Source organism: Micromesistius poutassou (genome assembly GCF_964030765.1).
Source record: "Micromesistius poutassou genome assembly, chromosome: 12".
Taxonomy (NCBI): domain Eukaryota; kingdom Metazoa; phylum Chordata; class Actinopteri; order Gadiformes; family Gadidae; genus Micromesistius; species Micromesistius poutassou.
The window spans coordinates 18,287,113-18,311,475 of NC_140282.1; the positions used below are offsets into that span (position 1 = coordinate 18,287,113).

Sequence of the window (24,363 nt, forward strand, 5' to 3'; positions counted from 1 at the left end):
ATGCCGGGCCATGTCGCGACAGATTCATGCACTTCGTGCCATGATCCGTTAACAAAATATTGATGAAACATGAGAACCAAACGCAGCCTCCATGTGCTTTGGGCCTTAACCTCAGATCAGCTGCGATGAACCTCAACTCATCACCAGGGAACCGGTGATGATTGGTGAGTCCCAAACAAACGAAGGCACGGGGCGGTTTTTAAAAGGACAACACAGGTCTGGGTGATCAAACGTGGTACGATGGTAGCCGCCTCTCCATTCATTTCTTTCCAATATCATTTGTCCAAATGACTTTGTTGTGCTTGACTTTGCCAAGTATCATTTAGCATGAACGTGAATGTAAACAATGGCAACATAGCACTTTTGTCTGTTCGGAATCAGAGTGTGTCAGTAAGTACGGTGTTTGTGGACGGCATCGTGTAATGGTTTTCCACAGTAAGGGACGACTGTACCAGTACATTTCCACTTCAGAACTAGACTGACGTTAAGGGTGAATTAATCATCTAAAATCAACAGATGCGGCACAAAGGACATTTCATACCTATTCACGCTATCAATAACGGAGCCACAGACGTTCAAGGACAACGGAACACCTGTACCTGTATTTGAGAGGGAACATGAGGGCCTCCAGGGCCCGGCTGGCTTCCCCCAGCCGCTGGTAGCTGGTGGAGTGGAAGAGAACCTTGTGTTCCGTCAGAACGGCACAGAACAGGCTCAGGACGTTCTGGATCCCTGCAGAACACAAAAGTGAAACGAGGGTCGGGTTCCGCACGGGAATTTGATCGGTGCACGAAACAAGCGATCATAATTCATGAAAAACTTTTTTTTGATGAGGTATTATGTAAGCTGACTTGTCAGGTGTGTCCAACAGGGTCCAAATGTGCCCCCTTGCATTATCCACAAAACCACACGTTTACACGGTTAGATTGACCAAACATAAAACCTGCAGTTTGCTTAGCCCAGTGCGCCACCGGGGCGCCCAGTCTGTCTAACTCTTAATAAACCTTTGCAAAAGGTTTCTTCTTGGCATGAAAATGTAACTACACGAATAGGCCGGCAGATATTAAATTTACATGAACTTGCGTCGGGAGACACAACGTCACCAAACAACAGGATATTAGGGACTTCTATATTGTATAATTAATAGTATGCTAAAATACCAATGTGACATTCCGGATGAACTCTACTATGAGAGTTCCTGTTATTGTGTCCTATCAGGGACCTGACAGAGCTATTCATCACAAACACTGGATTGATAAAAGGAGGAACACTGGCAGACATATTCCTCACTGGGGCTGCATTTCTGCCCCGTCTGGCTCTGGTTTTTTTTTTGTCGTATCAACTGTAAACAGGAAACCGAGCATATGCCTGAACAAAATAAAAAAAAAACAATAGAAAAAAACATTGATAAACGGTAGATAAACCAAACAAGCAATTCTGTGTTAAATCATAGCTCAAATATACATAAACAATATGGTTACGCTAACACCTTGAACGTCGGGTGCCCGAGCCCAAGAGACAATGCGACATTGTAGGATATACTGTATAAATATTGCACGTATGTCCCCCCCGCGTGCTTTGACACCATGGCATCAAAGCTCACCGCTTTGTTGGACCTCGAGTGTTTACTTATCCGTACGGAAACAGCCCGGCATTTCCGAGCTGGGAAATAAAAATCCAAAGAAAGACGGTAACAGTTCCAGACAACACAAGAAGAGACCAAAGCAGAAAGCACCAAACGGCGTAGCCTATTGACGGCCCCTTCCTTCGTCCCCCCCCCCCCCCCGTCCCCGGGGGGGGGGCGAGTTTCCTGCGCCGTGCGGCATGTAACACACATTCCTCTACAGTGACGCTGTGCACGCACGGCCATACGTGGACCCCACACACGAGTCGCTCTGCCAGCCTTCATATCCGCACACGCACACACACACACACACACACACAAACACACTCGCATTCATTCACATTTGCGCACGCACGCGCACACACACACACACACACACACACACACACACACACACACCTACCTACCTACCTACCTACCTTGTATGGGCAGAGCATGAATTCGGGCCTGAGCACTTTGACTGGAAGAGGATTGCTTCATAATAATGGGTAATCACCGTGTTAATGGCCAGGAAGATGAATAAGAGCTGATGGTATGTCAGGTGAAATAGTGACAATGCATACCAGCCACCCCGTCCTGTACCGTCAAAGCTTTGCTGAGCTCTAAACTGTTCTGTGGAAACAGGACCTGGTGCACTGCATAATCTGTAATCCAGCCCGTGGATTTATAAAAAGTGTATTTGTCTTAGTATTTTTATTGAGTACACACAATACAATACTACATGTGTACACAATACCCTCCCCCACCCCACCACACCGCTCAAATGCCAAACAAAGTATTTAAAAAGGCTCTCCAGCACACCGCGACATTGTCAACCAAAGTTCAGCTTGATCCATGAGTCTGGTCATATTGTACTCCCCTAACAAGAAACTCGTGACACCTTCAGACCAACACGTGGTTTTATAAGATCAGGGAGGTAACGAGGAGGCCATGTGTCTTCTCTTGTGGCTGAATGCCTTTGTGAAATATGCGCAAGAAAGCAAAAGCAATTCCTTGAGAAGACTTCGTAAACAAAACAACATCCATTATTTCCTACGCAAACCTAACACAACACCAAGAGAGCTGCACTAGCCCGCCAGGGGCGATGACGCACGTAAGAGTGCATGCTGCAGACATACAAGTTGTGGACTGTGATTTGTGGTCTACTCCTAGATATTTGTCAAGTGAGTTGGACAAAAAAACTGGCTTGCGAGGACGGACACAGACCATGGTTTGGTCTGGGTCCCTTCTGCGGGGTGAAGGGAGGCCATCTGAGGCTCCAGACATCCACATGAGCCCCGGACGACGTTATTAGGTGGTGAAGTACGGCCCACCGGTCACAATGTAAAACAGAGCCACTGATAAAGGAGATCGGATTCCACTGAACGCTATGAGGTAAGCATGTTGGTATTTGACTATTGATTTTGGTTTTGACATTGAAAATAGACTTGTGTTAAAAATACTATATAAGGGGAACACTGTTGAATCAACATGATAAATACTCAGAATCTAGCCTTTGGGAGCAAGGCAAACAAAGAGGTAAACATTACGACAGACGGCAAAGCAGGATTAGAGTAAAAGGCATGATAACTACCATGTGTCATTTTGAGAAGTCCCTTGAACTTTGCCACCGCAACAAGTCAATAAACAAATGCGCTACTACGGTAATACAACACTGTCAAGCTGGATTGAGGGTTGTTGTTATTATTATATTATATATATTTTTTATGATTTGACTTCCTTGCGGGTAGAGTAATTATGCTTCCCCTTGGGGTCAACCATGCCAGGAGTCTATGTGGTAAACTCGTGGTAACTCGTGGCGGAAAAAAGTCCACCAAATTGCATTCATTACTGCGGTAGTAGTATTAGCAGTAGTAGTAGTAGTAGTAGTAGTAGTAGTATTAGTAGTATGATGCAGAAGTTTGGTAAAGTAGTTTGGTTCTAGATGTCCCTCCCTGAGAGATTGATCGATAACAAGCACGAGTGAATTGTGAATGACAACTGGGTGGGTAACTTGTGGGTAACTCCGTTTGAGTGTGTCTGGCAGCAGTGCGTCTAGACTCTTGGAGGAGGGGTGGGGTGTCTCAGGAGTGGCACAGCATAACACTGGACGAGTGCCGAGCGGGGCGGAAAATCTATAGATTAAAAAAATGATAATTTAGAGAAATGGCTGTTATTGATAGTCTGACAAATGACAAATATCGTCTGTGACTTTCTTTGTTGTTGTTTGTCCGAGATACTGTCTCAAACCTAGATTATGGTTGGTCAGCCTTCGTATGGGATGGGCTGACCACTCAAAACAGTTTGTTAATCAGCTGGGGGGGGGGGGTATGTGCCACCCCAGGTCTCCCCTGTGGACATGTTGTCCCCTGTGGTGTCCGGTCAGTCCAGACTGTGAGACCCACCTAGCTGCTGGAAGAGCAGGGCCACACTCTTGCTGGTAACGGGCAGGCTGTCGTTCAGAGGGGTCTGGATGAGCTGCCGATCCCCGGCGCCCAGGGAAAACAGCTTCTGTTTGACCAACACACAACGCGGGAGGCAGGGGTTAGACGTGACAATACAGCATTTATAAATCAAAGCCAGTAGGAGGCATCCGTATTTCCCGACCCGATACGATATTCGTAATCTACAGAAGGCCAGTACTGATACAACAGGATGTTAATTACTCGCACCATGACGAAATCAACAGTGATAAGTTTTCTCATTCAAACAAGGCGTCATGTGTCATGTGAAATATATATTTAATGAAATAGAACAGAAAACTAGGCGTTAATATCATTAAGGTCACAACCTAATGTCATTAAGGTCACAACCTCTATCGATATTACACATTTAGGCCGACCAGTGCGACTTATGATGGACTTATGAATAGGGCCTACAATTGATTTGTAAATAGGGCGGAGCAGAAACATGCTGTACTGTACTTAATCGTACATCACAGCCCAGGGTTTTGTGGCTGTGTCAAAAGGGTGGATGGTGTTGAATGCAGTTAGCTATTTCAAATCGGCAGCCTTAAAATAAAGGCCCTGAATAAAACTTGAGTATCCTTGAGTATCTTGAGAACTACGTTACAAACATACAAAGTTATCTACATTACATATAATATATAATTTATATATATATATATATATATATATATATATATTTTTTTTTTTTTTTTAAAGATTGGACTTCCAGCAGCATCTTTCCCAATTCCACCTTCGAGCTAAGAGATGAACCACCATCGCCTTGAGTTCGGTCCAGGTGTGGCTCACCACTCACCTGGGATCCACCAGCCACCGGAACCTGGAAGATAAAAAGGTTGGCCACCAGACCCTCCAAGGGGAAACCCAGGCTGTCGACGTACACCGTGTAGATCAGACCCAGACAGCCCTGGGAGAGGAAGACAAACACACAATTACAGACAACACATTTTATTGTCGAACCACAACAATAACCTCATCTAACCTTGAAAACCTCGACAACCAACTCGGGGTCTCATTGTTTTACCCATCTGGTCTTCACCAAGGTATGTCATGTGCATTGCATTGTGTGTGTGTGTGTGTGTGTGTGTCTGTGGTAATGACACGTAATCCACTACCAGTGAAAGGGAGGGGATGAGTCTACTATTCGCGTTAATCCAATAATTAGAGAAATGAGAAAAAAAAGAGAAAAGAGAAGTGACTATTTGGAAATGACTGTCAAGTGCTTACTTAGTTGTTCACTGTAGCCCAATTTTTTTAACGATGGGTACATAAAACTGCTGACAATAGTCCCCTGGAAGTTTTTATTTTTCATATAAGGAATATTAACTATTAGGCTTCTACTTCTTTCTGCATTGTGTCCATTGGTTGGATGTGTTATACCTCAACACTAAGTCAACAAAAATATGACTCCAATTTGTACATCAAATGACGTTATTGGGCAGAGAATACAGGCCATTTCCTGTTCTTCAAACAATGTACTTATATAACAATAATTTATCCATTATTTTCCAACCCCCCTCCATAAAAAAAGTAAAACCCTACATAGTTTATAATATTGCATAGTTTTCTTTTCTTTTTATTATAGGGAAAAGTTGTCCAACATGTTACTCCATGTTTAAGTAGTTAAATATGTGACCTGAATCTGAATCGTGTCATGTACAAGAATACTTGATGTGCTACAGATGCAGCTAGCCCAAACACACCAACGCTGCTTAGCCATTTCTGGCATAACTGTAACATCTAGTCAGGGATAAACTCAAACATGCGCATTAGACAAAATAAGTAACACAAGAGGAAACATTTGCCAGACGATTGAAGAGATACGCCAACAGTGTGATGTATTGCTTTGGAATGACGGGGGGGGGAAAAATGTGTTTTAATCAACATTTAATGAGGTGGGGTCCTCTTACCCGGAATATTTCTGGAAAATCCAGCCTGGAGACAAGGATGAGACTCTTTGGTGCAAATACTTGAGCAGGCTGAACCATGCCATCTTCCTCCTCATCTTCATCCCCATCCCCATCGATTGCCTTTGACCCCTGTACGAAAATCCCCCCCAAAAAAAAATCATCATCAATGTCATGGAAGTAGCCCAAATTTGAACATTAATACCTTAACCAACGATCCATTCATTATACACATTCCTGGCATACATGCCTACTGTCTCCGTCTGGTTCAAATTGCCTCTGCCGTGGATCCACAAGCCTCGTCTGGCACACAAACGATACCTACCCCCTGCGGCTCATTACTTGCAGAAGCCCTTATCACAATCGGTATATTTCTTCAGGCAAGGAAAACATGCAATGGGGGCTCCGCGACGTCACAGAACCAAATTGCACGGGATCCGAATATCCCCGTTCAGACGGGACTCCGCTTTCACCATTATTCTTGGGATTTTGTTGAATTATGAGAGAAAATACATTCCTCCAGCACACGTCTGAGCTCTCTGGAATCCATTTGGGCAGATAAGAACATTGTTTGTTTTAGAGGAGAGGGAGCCAACTTAATGGGCCTCTTCACGTTTTCTCATTAAAGTTTGAGCTACGTGCTGAATCACAAGATGTGTTTGGGTGCTTATTCTATTTATTTTTACACAGTTACCGGTAAGGGAGAGGGCCAGATATAGCTCTTCAATACACACCGGTGTAGGGGGGGGTAAGTTCTTGGTTTAGAAAGAGTATCGTGTCACATAAAGGGTACATGGTTCGATCATTGCAATGTGATGTGTTTAACTTTCTAACCAACCCCCTTCCGACACATGGGTCCTTTTTAAGAGATCCTTCTGTTTTAACTTTACTTTGTTTTATTACATTACTTTGTAGTGCAAATGCGGATCAGGCAATGTTTTAAATGAAGTCAAATCAGCCTCAATATAATAGGATTTACAATACAATGACCTTTCCCTCCATTCCACCAGGGGAATATAACAAACATATTAAGGTTTCAGTGGCGAAATGACCAGATTCCTGAGTAACATTCAATCTGCAATGAAGCAACACAAGAGAGGAGAATAAAAGTTACAATTGGTTAGTTGTTTATTGTTATCCTTTTTTTTTCAGCTATGGAAAGATCACTGGGTGGGGACAACGAGTGAAATGGTCTCTTAATTGCAGTGATATACACAAGTGAAGTGAAGTGATAAACATTTTCACAAAATGGTCAGAGTTTATTGTTGACTCCTTCCATTCCATCAAAACCATTCATTGTCTTGTGGCACGTCTAATCCAAAATATAATATACCCCTGACATAGCCCAAGAGACCAAATTAAGTGAAACAAAACAAAATGTAGAACCACAACAAAAATCACTAACAAAAATGACCACAACAAAAATAACCATAACACGAAAGAACAAACGGAAAATACAATGGTGTTGTTCAACTAGTCCCGGTTGTTCCGAAAGGAGCACAATTAACAGACACTACGCAAGGGTCACTGAATTTTTATGAATTTGACAATGAAAATTTAGCCTCTAGCCTTTGGGGAACCATAATGTTTAATCATAAACATAACCAGTCAAAATGAACAAATATTCTTGTTCAAAGAGCCGTTGAACCCAAAACCAAATATTTTTGGTTTTAAACATGGCAATTTGTCTTATATGATTTTATAAACATAGTAATCTATGCCATTTTATCACTGTTACTGAAATAAGTCCCCCAATTTTTTTTTGTCAAATCCTATAATTTCGCCATCCTCCCGAAAACACTATGTGAACATTACACTCTGCTGCGAACGCAGATAGCGTTTTTTTTTTTAGCGTCGGACTACCTTTTCCCGAGGTGGTCTGACGTCATGACCAAGGGGCACCGCACCGGCGGCACAGTTTGTGTGGATAGCAGTTGACTGCCGTGTCCGCGAGAAAGTCGGGCTTTTCGAACACTTACTGTATAACACCACGGTGTGGGTGGATGATGAAGATCCGTCTGAGCAGCAATTTATTTAAATACCCATGTCTGAGGGTGAGGCTTCCCAGACACATATAGTATGACGCTACGGTGTGTGTGTGTGGATGGTGAAGCTCTGTCTGGGCAGCGATTTATTTAATGTCCACGTCCAAGTGAGGGTAAGGCTTCCTGGACACATTATAGTATGATGCTACGGTGGGTGGCTGATTTCATATACCATAAACTTATTCATATTATAACGCTAATAAGTTACACAACAACGATTGGGTGGGTCGTAACATGGGTCGTAACATGGGGATAACACGCCCCCTCTTTCCTAAAACAGCCCAAAACGCTTTTTTTTAAATCATAGTGTTCAAATTCCATCTGAAACAGTGGGCTCACTTTCTCTTTAAAGAGGCGATGAACACAAAATCTGAAATATGACTTCAGCATTGTAATCTACACCATTGTTTTTGCCGGTCTTTGCCGGTCTGCTCCGAACGCAGGTAGTGTTCTTTTTTTATGAAGCTGAAATCCCTTTTAGTATACTTACTCTGACGTCACGAAAAAAAGGCACACCAGTGGCGAGGTGCGTGTGTGGATGTGTCAAGCTCTGCCTGGGCAGTGGTTGGTTGGTGTTGATGTTCGCATCTGAGAGAGAGTTATACTTGGACACTTGGGCCCTGTCCCGTTTCTCCCACCCTTAAAACTTCCACTTGGTTTGGAGTGCCCCTCAACAGTAAATCTTCCACTTTGTTTTTAAGCCTGCGTCGGACCTCACTACGTTTTGAGGGTTGATTATAAGGGCAAAATAGCACTCCCCCTTAGCTCCCTACAGTAACGGGACACCCTACCCCCTACACGAGAACGCGCAAAATCTAGGGTCAGGGCAAAAATCTAGGGTTAGGGGAGGTATTGGGACGGGGCCTTACAGTATAAAGCCAAAGTGTGTGTGGATGTTCCAAGCTCTGTCTTGGCGGTGGTTGATGTTGATGGTGGTGTCTGAGAGAGGGTTATAATTCTTGGACACTTATAGTGTAACGCCACGCGGTGAGCTGACGTCTGGAGCCCGTTCTGGGCAGCAGTTTATTTTGATGTTCGCGTCTGAGGGAGGATTATGCTTCCCGGACACTTCTGGTATAACGCCATAGTGTGTGGCACACACACATATTCAAGTTTGTAGGGGTGTGTGTGATATAACAATTTTAGATTGTGACCGGTGAAATGTCAGCACAATCTGCCACAACCTCCCTTTTCACAGAGAGATTGTAAGCACCGTGCTACGGTTCACATTCTATCAGCTAAGGTTAGGGTTAAAGTTGTTTTCTCAGCCAAATCTTGAATCACACTTTCTTCAATAAGGGTTACTAGCAACGGTGTGTGTATATCGTGAAGCTCTGTCTGAGAAGTAATCTATTTTTGGTATCTGCGCCCGTGTGTAAACATGCACAGCCAGTGTTAGAGACTTTTATACCGTCGCGAAGTGTTTCCCCATCAAAGTCTTTAGTTGTAGATCTTTTAGCGATGGTAAATAGCCTATTGAAGCATAATGCAATGGATGAAGGCCTATACGAATGTGGTTGCTTTTTACCTGTAGATTTACTTCAGCCTCAAAGAAAGTGAGACAGGAGCAGTAGTGTCTGTCAGATTCGATGTCAGTCAGCACAACTGTGAAGAACGTGGGTGCTCTCCTCTCCCTGGATAGCCTCCAACCTCCCGGCTGGCAGAACTGCAAAAAAACAACAACACAATATACATCACATCAGAAACGTGTGAAAGACACAAACACACAGTTTGAGGCTGAAGGGAGGTTGCAGCCAGGTCAGCTCAATGTTGAGGATGAGAGCTTTTTTAAACAGGGATAAACAAATCCCCATAGGGTATTCCACCAGTTAGTTAAAAACTAATATGTGAGCTAGCATACTACTGATGACACGATGAGGCATGTTGACAGGATGTCCTGTTTCAGTGGTCTGGCTACTGCGTCCGGCCATCACAATGGGAAATAACACATAATTGTTTTCCTTGAACTCATCAAGCATGAGGCCATTCCATAGTGTCTGATGAATAGAGCCAACTATCATGTCTGTGCACAGGCGAAAGACTTCCCATTACAAGAGCAATGGAAAATAACTGTATGTTTCACGGGCCCAAAATCTTGGCAAGCCAATGATAATCAAATATACAGCTGGATCAATAAAAAGCCAGAGAGACCAGAAAAGACTTTGTGCAAGTAATAATTGAAAGGGATCAAAAGTCCATTTAAGGTCAAGTGCTGGTCATCATGCAGTTGAATCCCAAGTTGTCATAATAGCTGAAGATGGAAGCAATCTGGACGGCTTCTAAATCCTGTAGTATATTCAAATATATTAGGAATGTACACATAAGCCTAACATATTCAATCATTTAATGAGAATATTGAAAAACACTGACACATTGGCAGCTGCTAGAGGAATAACAACGGCACATGTAATGTGTTCAGCCAGATCTGAATCTCTACATCAACATACAGTAGATATGGTGCTGATTGGATGTTGCTTCTAGCCCACTGGGTAGGTTTCTAGTAAGTTTCAGTATAAAACAAAAACGTAAAAAAAAAAAAAGAGAGGCGTGGTCATTTCATGGAATGCGAAACTACACTAACTGAACAAAAGGCTATTTGTTTACTTTACTACAAATAAAAGAGAAGGGTTCAAGGTAAGAAAACTGGTGATATAAAGTGATACATCACACACACCAAAAGGCTAGGTCAAGTCTGGAGTCCTACCCAGTTTAGTACGGTCCCCTATGGAATGTCCTCAGGCAGATCAAAGAACGCAGAAATAGGAATAACACAAGTCTGCATGGCGCATTCAGTCAGTACATGGCTTTCAACCTTCAGATTGACTCAATTGATCAACGACCCTTCATGAAAAAAGGGAGAAAAAAGGTCTGCGGTTTCTCGTCATCACAGAGGCGTAATTGCGGCAGCTCTTTTTCGATAGGGGCTGTGATATCAAAAGTAGTTCAGATAAGGAACGTCAACACTCGTGAAAGAGACGATACAACAACCTACAGGATACATGTTAAAGTGATACTGTAGTGATGTACCAGGTGGCTTGTTGTTGTTGCTGTTGTTGGGAGGCAGGCTTTACACACTTAAGTCCAGATAGAATCAAAGAATAGAACCTTGCAGGAAACTGTCTATCGGTCCATGTTGCAAGAGATAAATACCCCTTTGGGACCACATGCCATGGAAGGTGTGTGTGTGTGTGTGTGTGTGTGTGTGTGTGTGTGTGTGTGTGTGTGTGTGTGTGTGTGTGTGTGTGTGTGTCTCTCTGTTGTTTGTATGTCAGTTTTTCCATGTTTGCAAGTGAGCCATTTCATTAAAAAAAATAAAATAAAATAAATCAAGCCACGTTTGTCTTCAGCATTTCTATGGTCAATAGACCCTTTCCATCATCATAGGAAAAACACAGGTGAAGCTAGAAAAGAGTAATTACATTTTATGTAATGTTCCATCACATGTCCCATGGTCCATGTCCATGTTCCATGAGTAGTACGCACCATGTAGCCTACTGTCCTACCATCCACTAGAAATGATGCAGCCTATGGTGTATTCAGTGATATATATATCTGTGATAATAACCATGCCCAACCGATTTGAATATAAAAGATGGACGATTTGGGATATAAATGTGGCATTACGAAATAAAAGTCCCCTGCCATAAAAAATAAAATAAATTTTTATAAAATCAAATAAATAAAAAGATATTACAGACACATAATATTAAGATGCACATTTTTAAATGAAAATCTATTTTTTTATTTAACTATATCAACTTGTTTATATATTTACTTTTAATTTATTGCCCGATTAATTTATTTCAGGATTTATTTCAGAGCCATATTTATTTTATGTAATTATTCAATGTATTCAATATTGAAGAAAATATGTGGCATATTAAACAACATCCTAAAACAAAGGCCTAGATGTTTTTTTCCAAGGAGACATTTCCCTTTTTTTGTGTCAGGAAAGAAAAAGAAAAAAAAAAAAAGAGGTGAGAAATATTTGAAGGCTGGAAAAGACTTTAGACAACGACAAAAGCAACCGTATTTTGAAGAAGCCGAACGCTGTCGTCTGCCAAACGGTAATAAGTGTTTTTAAAAGCACGTCTATCAATGTGCTTTAGCAGTAAATAGCAATCCTGCCACTGGCGCGTGCGGTTTGTCTCCCGCTATGTGCGCTCGTTGCCAGCATTTGATTGAGGTATTCAGCAGACCTGGGCAGACCTCCAGACAGCACAAGTTCAAGTAGCATAGCCGTACAGAATACTACCAGAGGCTCCGTGGCAGCTGAAAGAACAAACTCTTATCGAGTTGCTAAATGCCATCCTATACTGATAAATTGCAGTGCAACAGGTGCTGGGGTTCACGTATTGTAGGGGTGTAACGATGCACAAAAGTTACGATTCGGTACGTACCTCGTTTTTTTTTTCTGACTTGATTTGTTAAATTGTATCAAACAAATGCCTTACACACATGAAAAGACATCCAATACAACTGAGGATAAAAACACAATCTAAGTCTAGGACTTATTTCCATTGTGGTCCTCAACACAAAACAAAATCAGGACAAGTCAAGACAAGACAAAAAAAATAAAGTATAATTTTTTTATTTTTTCGGTACGCACCAAAATGAAACGTGCATCAAACCGCTGGACCTTTCGGTACGAATATGCATATCGTTACACCCCTAACATATTGACATTGATATTGATATTGCAAAAACACATACATAAAGTTGACACATAAGCACGCACAGTCAAGCACGTATACAGAAATGCACGTGCAACACACACACACACACACACACACACACACACACACACACACACACCTGAGTCATATTGGAGTTAAAGAAAGTGCTACCTCTAAACTTAGATCCCAGTCAAGTGACAATGGTACCAGGGAAGGCATGTCGGGGGTGTCCTGATATCCGTGGCCTATTGGGATGGGCGTGCCTGTGACATATCACTGCTCCGAAACCATTCTTGCCTCATCATGTGCTTTAGTGTGGCATGATTCCCCTACACCGACCTTGCTATCCGCCGTCCGTGTGACACAAGACACGCTTTCTGACCGGGGAGGAATCACCACAGGGGAGCAGAGGAGGGGGTAAGGGTAGACACCGCTCAATTAAAGCACAGAGCCCCCATGGCTCCGCAGCCCAAGGCTGTGTAATTATACTGTGCACTGCATCGCCGTTACATTTAACATTTAGAATTGACCCACGATGCGCACGCACGCATGCACAACACACACACACACACACACACACACACACACACACACACACACACACACACACACACACACACACACACACACACACACACACACCAAGAATACACATCATAAAAGTCTCTTCTTAGTTCCATTATAATTCCTAGAACTGAGGATAAAGTTATTGGTGGAATACGAAGGGCATACTTTATACTTTAGTTAGTTTTTTCCAAAATAATGATCGGATGCTGCTTAAATCCTTTCCTACATCTGATTATTAAACCTTGTAATGAGAGTGTCAGTGTCAATCAGTGTGAAAGTTATAATTGAGCATAACTTCAGTGTATTCAACAGAGGCCAGATCTTTTAGTTTCATCATTTTGAGTCACATAGAACAATTCTGAAGTGAATTCTGTAATGGAACAGCATCTATTGAATTGGTGCAATCAGAGCCCGTCTACGGAGAGCCTTGGCACTCTCTATTGAGCCCCATTGTATCCAACTTGGTTGCGGTTCCATTAGAATTCCACTGGGGGTGATCGAATGAGTGCAGATTGAAATGGGAGTCTATGGGGCTAGACGGCTAAATGGATCTCTTTCGCCTGCTTTGTCGTTGAAATATCGCAGATTGTATTTTAGATTCCGCAAGTTCAATATAGATTATAGTTCAAAAGTCGAATGAATACTGAGTACTAATGTCCTTTCGATTTCTTACAGTTTGGGCTAGCATTCTGCTAATGAATGCTGATTGGTCAGGGACGGACTTGCGACTGATTACGACCAGAGACCCCTCTTGATGGCATCTGAAGCTAAAGCACAATCAGAAACATTATCTTAAGGAGGACTTTCCGTCAAAGTTAATTGTTATATATTATATCTATATATATAATATATATATTATATATGCAGAAGTGCCAAAGTGACTCAGAACTTGCCGTAAAGCAGGACCTCTGGCAGTGACGTCATCATCTCTTTGAACAGATTTTTAGAACAGTTAAGTGAACTTCAAAAATGCAATATTCAGCAGAGTGTATTCTTTTAGCCCCCCCCCCCTTTTGAATGTGACTCTCAAATTAATTGACAAAAAATTGTGTAATTTGAGGGTGAAACCCCGTCGACTCCCATTCATTCACTGGCGAGCGCCCTCATATGGACAGAGATGTCAGTTCAGAAACCGAAAGTCAGAAACCCTTTTTCAAAGGCAACCACGGACTACTTGGTTTAAATATGTTGAGGCAACCTTGCCTGTCAATCAATGTCAGTCGAAACTACACACATTTGGGAATTGAGGGGCTAAAACAAGAAGTTTTGTTGTAATTCAGCATTACATAGCAAGTATGACACATAGCCTGATGATGAATACACCACATCTCTTCCACCATTGTTTAATTAAAGACTACAGATTTGGGAAATAGAGTATCTGTGAATTTACATTAGTTTAGGGGAAACAGGATAAAATTGTGCATTACAGCATGATTCACAAGGGCTGGATAAAGTGAGCTTGCCCCAAAGCATGGGCCATTATCCATCCTATAAAATAGGATCACAGTAAAAAAAAAAAAAAGAAAAAAGAAAAAGTACTTTAAACAAGGATGATGCAAGACCAATGTGTTCTAGTGAGAGAGAGAAGCAACAAAAAAAATACAAAAAAAAGGGCCAGGCTAATGGGAAAACACTACTATCTCAACTGATTGGAATGCACAGCATTCCTGCTTTGTGGAATGGCTCCAGTTTTCTTCCCCCATCATAGATTAGCCTAAATTCCTGGATTTTAAACAATAAATCACGAACACGTCAGACAAATCAAAAAACGTGACTCGGTAGTAATGGACACTGGACAATAAAATATAATTGTTAGATTTGATTTTGATAATATTAAAATAGATAAAGTATAATAATAATAAAAATAAGTATAAAAAAAACAAAAGAGCCGTCTTCCAGAAAAAAAAAAATCCAGGCTTTCCGAAAGTCAACTGATTTCCCAGACACTGGGCTGAAGGAAACACAGCAACAGATGTGTGTGTTAACCGTAGCTACAGCGTGCACTGCCAGCCTCATTCATTTTCCCATGATCCTCCCCATTTGCCTTCCTCCTAAAGCCATCGGCCAATATGTGGAGTCTCGGGCTAAGGAAGACAACACAATGGAGGAGTGAGAGGTGTTGAGGATGGGGGGAGGAGGGGGGTGAGAGAGGGGGGGGGGTGAGCGGGTCACCGGTGTTTGCAGCCGGTGTCCCAGTGTCCAGCGTTATCAGCTCCAGAGGAGGAGGAACGGATGGACGCGACACAAGAGACACAGGGGTCGTTTCGACTTCCTAGGCTGGGGCCAGGGCCAATGCGGAGATTTGCACTAGGAAGTGTCTTAGAGTTGCGCTAGGTCCGCTAGGTTAATCTATTCATAGTGAGCCAAGGAGGAAGTGAGGAAAACCGCAGTGCTAAGTGGGTGCGTTCACATGCACGCACCGCCACATGTGCACGCACGCACACGCACACACACACACACACACACACACACACACACACACACACACACACACACACACACACACACACACACACACGTGTCTCTCCCTCACAAACACACACTCCTGAAAACATCTTCAAGGACAAAATTATACAAACAACAAAACAAGTCAGAGGCAAAGAGTCTGCATAACAACACGACACAACCACCCCATGACTCGTTGAATTGCTGATGTAAACGGAGTAAAGAAGGGGTGAACAATCGGTCAACAAAAGTGGAGAAGGGTTTGAATCTATTCAGATGGTCTGGGCTACGTCTCCACGTGGAGCCCTAAGTGGAGGTGGCGTGTGCTGATGACTTCTACTCCACACCAGAGCTTTCCTCTACTGACTCAACTACATTCGTAGTTCAAAGGGCTGAGCTATTATGCAACGCTATATGGTTCATTTCAGGGATATTTTTAGCCATTTGCAAAGGAACACTATAATTCATCCGAATGTCTCCCATGCTAATATATATATAGTCTCCCTCTATAGCATGGGAGGGGGGGGGGGGAGAGAGAGAGAGTGGGAGAGAGAGTTAACTCTTAACTTTGGGCTGTTGCAAACATTTTGATGTCTTAGAATGATGTGCCAACCATAGTCATGCTGAAACAGACAACACTACCAAACTTACCACATCAGTGAAGTCCTAAGGGAAGTTCTACACTTGGGGGCCAATACTTGGGTTTATTTTAAAACACAAAATAAATGAAGAACATGCGGCAACTCAACATATGCAATCGATTACATTCTGAAATCCATGAAAAGGGGAAATAAAAAAGGACCCTTTGGGGAATTACACATTCCTTTCCTTATATAAATCTACTGTCAGATTCAATTCAATTCTGGCTCACATCTTGGGCCTTCTAACATTAAATTAAGATTACTGCATGTCCTTTATGGTCCCAGTGGGGATTGAGCATTTAAAAGAGGTAAATGCTGATAACCGGCAACTCTCAGAGGTTATATTTTCATATTCAATAATCATTGCCCAATTTCCTTCCTTTATTGGTCAACACTTATTGCCCTTTCACACATGCACTGTAAGCCCGACATTCTCCGCCTGGATTATACCCAGATTTTACCAGGAGTCTCACCGGCCAGGCCCCTAATGTAAAGTCTGGAGAACTGGAGAGCTGGATAATTCACAACGAGCAAGAGTGGGCGTGATGCTGATGCTGAAACAAATGCAGTATTGGTATCACTGCGAAAAGAGTAAGCGTTATGAAGTTTTCAAGCCTCATCAGCAGCGACACTCAATGTGTTGTAAACAAAACACTGCGAGTATCGCCACATACTTTGCGTGACGTCCTGCCTGCTACACGCTCCACCCACCCCACGCCTAAAGCAACAACTCTAGTCACTGACTCTCAACGTTTGTTTCACAAACAAATCAACAAAAATACGTAAAAAAAACGTACTTCATACATGAAGCGAAAAAACAACCAAAACAACAAACACGTGTGAAGCGGGAACACAGTAAGGGTAAACAGTCTTCGCCTGGGGGGTCAAAAACAAGCACAATGGCAGCCCTGCGTCACACTGCTGAAGCCTGGCCTTTAACTGGCTTCAGTGATGGCTGATAGTGACAAGGCCCTCCAGCAGGTGCTTCCTCCAAAGCTGTGGATGAGGCCAGGCCCAATCAGGGGGGAGTCCCCTTCTGTTAGAACTCAACCCTGGACTTCAACTTCTCCACGGCACCATGTGATCCCACCATGGTGACCTTTTCAGGTGTTTTCTATATGATTGTTGAAAGAGTATGGTTACTACTGGTACTGTGTGTGGGTGCTAGTCTCACAGATCAGACTTTGTATGTTAGCGTCATCTGATGGGTTAGGGCGTCTGATTGCAGATAAGCTCAGTTCTGGATAAAAGCCAGCATTTGTACATTCTAAAAAAAAATGTAATTATCAGATAAAACCATGGTCCTGTCAAAGTAGCCAACATTGTATGAGCAAAGACTCCTACAACTGATATGCAGGTGTGTACAGTGATGCATATATCACAGCAACAACATGGATACTATTATAAACATGTGGAACAGTTTTTGTGACAAGAGAAAAAAAAGTTTCACACAATTTACTGCTAGACCCCCTCACTCCTTGGGACAGACGGCGATGTACAAAAGCATGAGTTATTGGCAGGCGGTGTCAAAAAGAGCAGTCTTGGCATTCCAAACACGCGCTCAACGAAGGCGTCATTTCGCACAGGAAGGAATGCACGGCATGTCAGCAGCCATTGGACCTGGAATACGAGGCAGTCAGCACAATTTCTCTAGTGCGGGTGGCACCGACCTATAGCCAGTTAGTGTGGCTCTCTCAGGAACTACCAGCTGTGATACGAGGAGGAAATGTACAGCGTACAAAGGGGGGTACTGGGAAGTGCTTTGGGCCAAAGGGCCAAATCTCAGGCCCAACTCCCCCACTGGCTTCTGGCTTTTATGCACCACTGGATGTTTTTTGTTCAGGAAGAGAGGTGGCCCTTGGTCACTGTCATTGTTGAGGTTTGTTTAGACTCCTTGTAACTGGGGTAGCGCTACTGTGAATCATTTCCGTTTTGGTACCGTCGCATGTTGTGGAGACCACACCAGGAAAAAACAACCTGTTTGTGTATGGAGAGTGTGAGAAAAAAAGGTCAGCCTCCGACAACACAAAACAGGTAAAAAAAACAAAAACATTTTCACGCTAAAACGAAAGAGAGAGAGAGAGCTTGGTCTCTTCCTCCCTGTGTATTTCCACAGCCTTGTGGGCTCTTCTTCAGTTCACAGCACGGAAAATTTAGACTGAGAGACGGGTTTGAGTCCGCTTCCAGGATTGTTTATCTTCGCTAGCAGCGATTCATCATGTGTGGATCTTCCTGACAAACACATGGCCCTATTATCCCCCCCACGAGGCAAGGCCTGCATCCTGGTGTATGGAATGCACAAACACCACGAGAAGGACGTGCATTGGGACATGTCTGGTGCATAGTCACTCCGGTGGCTGCACCCAAACATACAATCACATCACACACTTCATCCCCTAGGCCTGTTGTCTGGCAAAGAAAACCTACTTTGAAATCTCTAGTCAACGATGAACACTGCAATAGATACAAGATACAGACTTCAATACCAATTTTGTCTGGCCAAAATAACCACGGCTAAACTCAACATCCACAAAACATTGTGCATGGAATTCAACCTGAACTAGACTGAACTTGAACCTAGCTAGACACAATATTGCAGGCAAGAGTCAAACAAAGTTCGAAATCTCCCTTTCATTTTAGGACAAAGTCAAAGAAAACAAGACAAAGTACTTGACTTCATAATAAGCCATGTTTGGAAGTTTGCCATTTAGTCTGCGAAGATGACACTCGCGGGCAATTCCTTAATACCCACTCAACACCCAAACACATTTTTGGAATACCTCATGCATCCTTCCCGGAAGTACAAGCTATGTTCCTCATTACAGCAGGCATTTCAGAAAAAAGCAGAGTTAAAATTACACAGTTCTTGACAAGAGAAATGACACAAATGTTTACAGGCTCGTCAAGTGGGGTCAAATTCATCCGAGGAAGTTGATCCTAGGGGAGCTATTTGTTTAAGGGTAAGGAGATTATTGTGCATATACACAACTTTTGTGTATGGTAAGCAGATAAATAAATGCTAGTATGTTGTTATTATAATGTAATACACATACCACAGGGTTAGGCCTTAAAACTGACAATGTTGAACTTTCAAAATATTTTTTCTAGTATTAAATATAACATTAAATAAATCCAAAGAGTATATTTAATAAATGTACAACCTATCACATAAAGAAATGCTGGGCATCTAAATACAAGAAAAAATTGTGTGCAAGCATGCAATAACCAATAAAAATGTATTTGAATGTGGAAATTAACTATGGCCAGTGTTGTGCAAGTTCACACTTTTCATGAACTAGTTCAAAGTTCAGTTCACACATGTTCAAAGTGAACTGTTCACGTTCATAGTTCAACATTCCAATTTTGAACTAGTTCTAAGTTCAGTTCATTTTTTTTTAAGTGAGAAATGAAAATGAATGGTTAGGGGCACAGGGGTGTTGCGCAGGGGTTGCCAATTTGTTGATATTTCCATATAGTGTTGTGCATGCTAGGGCTGGACGATATACCGGTAGTAAGAGTTATATCCAGTGGGAGAAATACGGGGGGGTCCGGGGGGGCTCGACCCCCCGATTTTCCCATGAGACCCCTGAAAGTCTCAAATTTTGTCCAAAAATAATAACCAAAAAAAGTGAATGTCACTAATGGTCACTTCAATGTTTTAAGCTCACCATGTCCAGTATTCAAAACATTTATTCACAAGTCCTATTCACACAGTCCTGTGCGCGTATGCAAATTAGCCATGTGCGACAAACAGAAGAAAGACGTAATGTTGAAAAGTCATACTAAAAACGGATAGCAAGCGAAAGCTAAACCAGAGTGTATAATTCACACACTTTGGGTCTATTCTAACTTAAGGTAAGAGGCTATTCTATCATCGGCAGTTCTATCATCATAATGCAGTGACTGAATTATGATGATAGAACTGATTGTTGTGCATAAGATGCGACTGTGCGCGTGTCCTTTCCGGCTTTGGCATACTGCATGGTTATGAAGTAGGCCTTGGTTGGCAGCTTTGGAGTTGGAGAAGTTGGAGTGATTGTGTACGTGTGTGCGCGCGCGAGAGAGAGAGTGGACACCCGCCGTGGTGATGTTTGGCTTGTTGTGGGCTGTCTGTCAGCATCCGCCGTAGTTGGACAAATGTGTTTTGTGAATGTGTTCAATGATGTATCTCTGTCTGATCGTATTTGCTGTAGATGGATGGTTAAATAATGTCACACCACGATCGGTCATAGCCTACTGCAAGCTCTCATTTGCAAGTGCACTGATTGCGTGCCAGTCTCCGATAGGATTTACCTGGCATTTATTCAGTTGATTGCTCTTCTAAGTGCGCCAGATTGGTGCCAATTATTGTCGTGTTTGCATTGTAAGACACAACTTTGCCGCTCCTTGTTATAAAACAAAGTGCATCCAAACAAATTTAGCCAATGCAGCCTCCTATGTCAGTGTTGCTTTACGAATACTATAGCATATCGGATTATCAAAAATTGTTAAGTGTGTGCGTGTTGTCATGTAGGCATATAGACTGATTGTCTTGGCTTGCATCCATGACATATTGTAATGTTATAGATAGGCCTACTGCATATTGAGAAAATGTATATCGGTAGGCCTATTGCGCAACAATCGAGGGATGGAGTCCCCGAATATTGACGGTTATTTCGCACACTGGTTATACCGGTATATTTTTGAAAGAGATATGTTGGCTGGTTGAGACAATATCCCCATACCGGTATATTATATATTATTTTGATGTTGCCTTGCGGAGGACTGCCCATTTCTCTGACGCTCCATTTTTCCTTTATTTAAAAAAAAATAAACCCTCTGCTCCGACATCCCATTGTTCCGACCATATAGGCTTTTGTGGATCACCTCCCATAATCTAAGATCTGAATCATCAAGCCGGGGCTAAGACTCAGATCTTAGCTCCGCAGTCGGAGCGCTCCGCAGTCGGAGTGAGCGCCACAAGTGGACCTCAGCAGTGGTGCTCACGTCACACGATCTGAACGAGCTCACGTTCAAGTTCTTTGTTTGCAAACGGGTTGCGTTCAGCTCAGAGTTCACAGAAAAATGAACACCTTCTTTTGAACTCGTTCATGCACACCACTGACTATGGCAATGCAGAAAACTAAAACCAGCAAACAATGAACATGATAGATGGAAAGGGTTAACCATATTCTTCACAGATGAATGAATTACAATATTTTTTTCCTTATTTAATGGCAAATAAAATAATGTAGCAAAAACAATGACACTATTTAAGAGTATTTATTGTTTAAACCAAGATAGGCTTTTATATAGATATCAGAACTTGTGTTGTTATTTGAAATGTAATCTGAGGCATAGACTGTTATCAGCTTGTTACAAATGTGTTAATTCCTAATTGATTTTCCAGTCCTTTAAAGGCCTGGGCCCATTCCTTTTAACATCTTATGGGAGGTTTAATTCTGTTATGCTGCAGACGTTTTTTTGACTAATAATTTGTTAACTGAATTGACAAGCTGAAAAATATTGACTCAACCTTATTAAAGACATGAAGAATGAGTCTGCAAGCACAATGTCTGCAGGCTCTACCCTGATGTTGAACTTTTTTGGAATGTCTTTGACCCATTGGCCAAAGCACATACATTTAAAAAACAAAACATGTTTTGCACCATAAAATCCGTAGCCAGCCATCCACATCAAGAAAAAAAGCACGGAACCAGAGACCTTCATCAATATCATCAATATTATGTACCTAACATTGTGTGCGTTGGTAGATCTATATCATATTTCTGTGTATGCTAACCGAAATGCAGAATTTAGATAATTAATCAAGAGGGTCACTGCTTAACGGAATGTTGACAAAGAAATCATCTTAACCGCTTAACGGAATGTTGCCAAAGAAATAATCTAAATTGACTGTGAAATTGGTCGCAGATACAGGCAGATCTGGATAAGGATACACTTAAACTAACACTAATAAATTACAGTAATCATATTTTTCCAGATCCTAACTAATTCACAGTGCTTGAAGTTGACGTATGAAAGGGTTTGACTGATGGGCGAGGGGTTGCTGTAGCCTGAGAGCTAGCTTCAGGTGTCTGTCATCATCAAAATGAATAAAATGAGAATATTTGTACAGCATTCTTAATCATTAAGGTTTTTTTAGTCTGATAAAAAATCTGCAACTTGGCCTTCGTGGAGCTCATGTTTTTATGACATAGGGTAATCACCCTCTGTAACCGACAGGGCACTCAGGTGAGAATAGGGATGCAGCAAATACCCCAAAAATGGTAATCAAACACATGGTCCAAATCTCAGCAAACAGGCTCTTAGTACTTTGTATTTGTATTTGTGGCTCTATAGAGAATTGCTCTATAGAGATAACTGATGCTGCCCAGGCCCTGTCTCCTCAGCAGATAACTACTATACACATGGGACACATACCACTGAATGCATCTTTAGTTAACGACATCAAGAGCGTGAATCTCTCTCCAACTTAAAATGAAATACTTGTTGGGACGTTTCTGGCAAGCCAAGTCATTCTAAAACTTGTCGAACGTGTGGGGAACTCTGTATTGCAGGGCAAGTCGTTAAACAAACCTATTTCGCGCAGCCTCAATGTAATCGTTTATGATTGGCTTGAGGAGTACTCCTTTTCTTGAGTACACATTTGCACCCGTAGTTGCTGGCATCGCTGAAAGGAAGTGATACGCTCTGAGGCATACGATTCCGTTGGATCTGACAATTTGGAACCCGGTGTACACTGGAACCGGTTCTCGATACCCGTCCCTAGGTGTCATCCATGTATGTAAATATATAGGCTAGAGTTGTTTAAGTATCAAATGTTTGAATAAAATAATCCTTAAGATGTATGCTTTAAAGCAGACATAATATTAAAATATTTGGCTTTTTGTTCCGTTTTTTTTTTCTATCAACCAAATGAAACAGTTATATTAACATTTCATGATGTGTGTGATGTGTGATGACCTTCGCCTTAGCCCTTGAAAGCCCTACTCATAAAGTACAGGAGGAATGTATTGACCTCCAAAACCTCTCCATGGCAGACAAGAGTCTAGCGTGTTCATATAATCGTCACTTGCCTGGAAAGATTGGAAACACATTTTTCCTGGCTAGCGTTGTAAATGCTGTTCTTGGTGCATTCTTCATCTGTGATTATTTAGTTCGCTGGGGGCCTGTTGTGACCGCCAACTGCTTTTCATGCTTAGCCCCTTCCACTTGTTTTTTTTCTACAGATGTATCCCTTAGTGTTTGTAAATGAGTCATTTCTTTGCGGAGTGGAGAAAATAATCGTTTACATACCAACCCAAAACAAAGCCAAAATACAGACTGCTTAGTGGGTCTATCTTCATTAAACCCTTCCAAGATGGAATACTTTGTCATTTGCCTTCACATCAAAAGGTTGTCGTATGCCACTTTTGGCACATTTCAGGAAGTCCCTATCCTAATTCTATCGTTCCCTAAAATACCTTCTTTCACATATGTGTTCACATATCCTTTATTTTTCATGAGCTCATTGTTTGATCCCAGATGCAATCATTCAACAAAAATCGAAACTGCATCAAACTAAAATGAGGGGTTGTGGTACATTATACATGAATCAAAAAACCAAAACACCTACTCCATCAACGGTAAGTACATTCTGTGCATCGGTATGTAGTGCAATATATCTCAATTCATTTTCAGCATGACACATGTAAAAAGGTATGCCTGAGTGAGGATCTTCTCAGCAGAATACAGCATACAGAAAAACCCAACAGGGACACACAGGCCAACAGTTACACCGGCCCTCCAAAACATCTGCAAACACTAAGCAGAAAGATTTGGCTTCACGCCAGGTACCATTTCTATATTTAACAGAGGGCTGGCTCCACATCAAAACTTTTAAAAGGATTACTGTGTGGCGACACCACCATGAGCCTCACAGACAGAGATGAGACGGCTAAGCACTGCAGTGTGTCATCAAATTTTCATTATACTCTATTTAATTGACAAGGCATCATTGAGGCCCTTAAAA

At 42.1% G+C, this 24,363-nt stretch overlaps 1 protein-coding gene across 4 annotated transcripts in view; it reads right to left on the minus strand.

Annotated features, from left to right (window-relative positions):
* Positions 1-24,363, minus strand: part of sbf2 (SET binding factor 2) — a 78,933-nt gene that overhangs the window by 42,569 nt on the left and 12,001 nt on the right. For all 4 annotated transcript variants that reach the window (XM_084476663.1, XM_084476661.1, XM_084476662.1 and 1 more), the window contains exons 3-7: positions 9,549-9,686; positions 5,979-6,107; positions 4,865-4,975; positions 4,009-4,114; positions 600-732 (exon numbers count right to left, since the gene is read on the minus strand). In XM_084476663.1, coding sequence (XP_084332789.1) covers positions 600-732; positions 4,009-4,114; positions 4,865-4,975; positions 5,979-6,107; positions 9,549-9,686 — 617 coding nt within the window. The remainder of the gene's footprint in view (positions 1-599; positions 733-4,008; positions 4,115-4,864; positions 4,976-5,978; positions 6,108-9,548; positions 9,687-24,363) is intronic.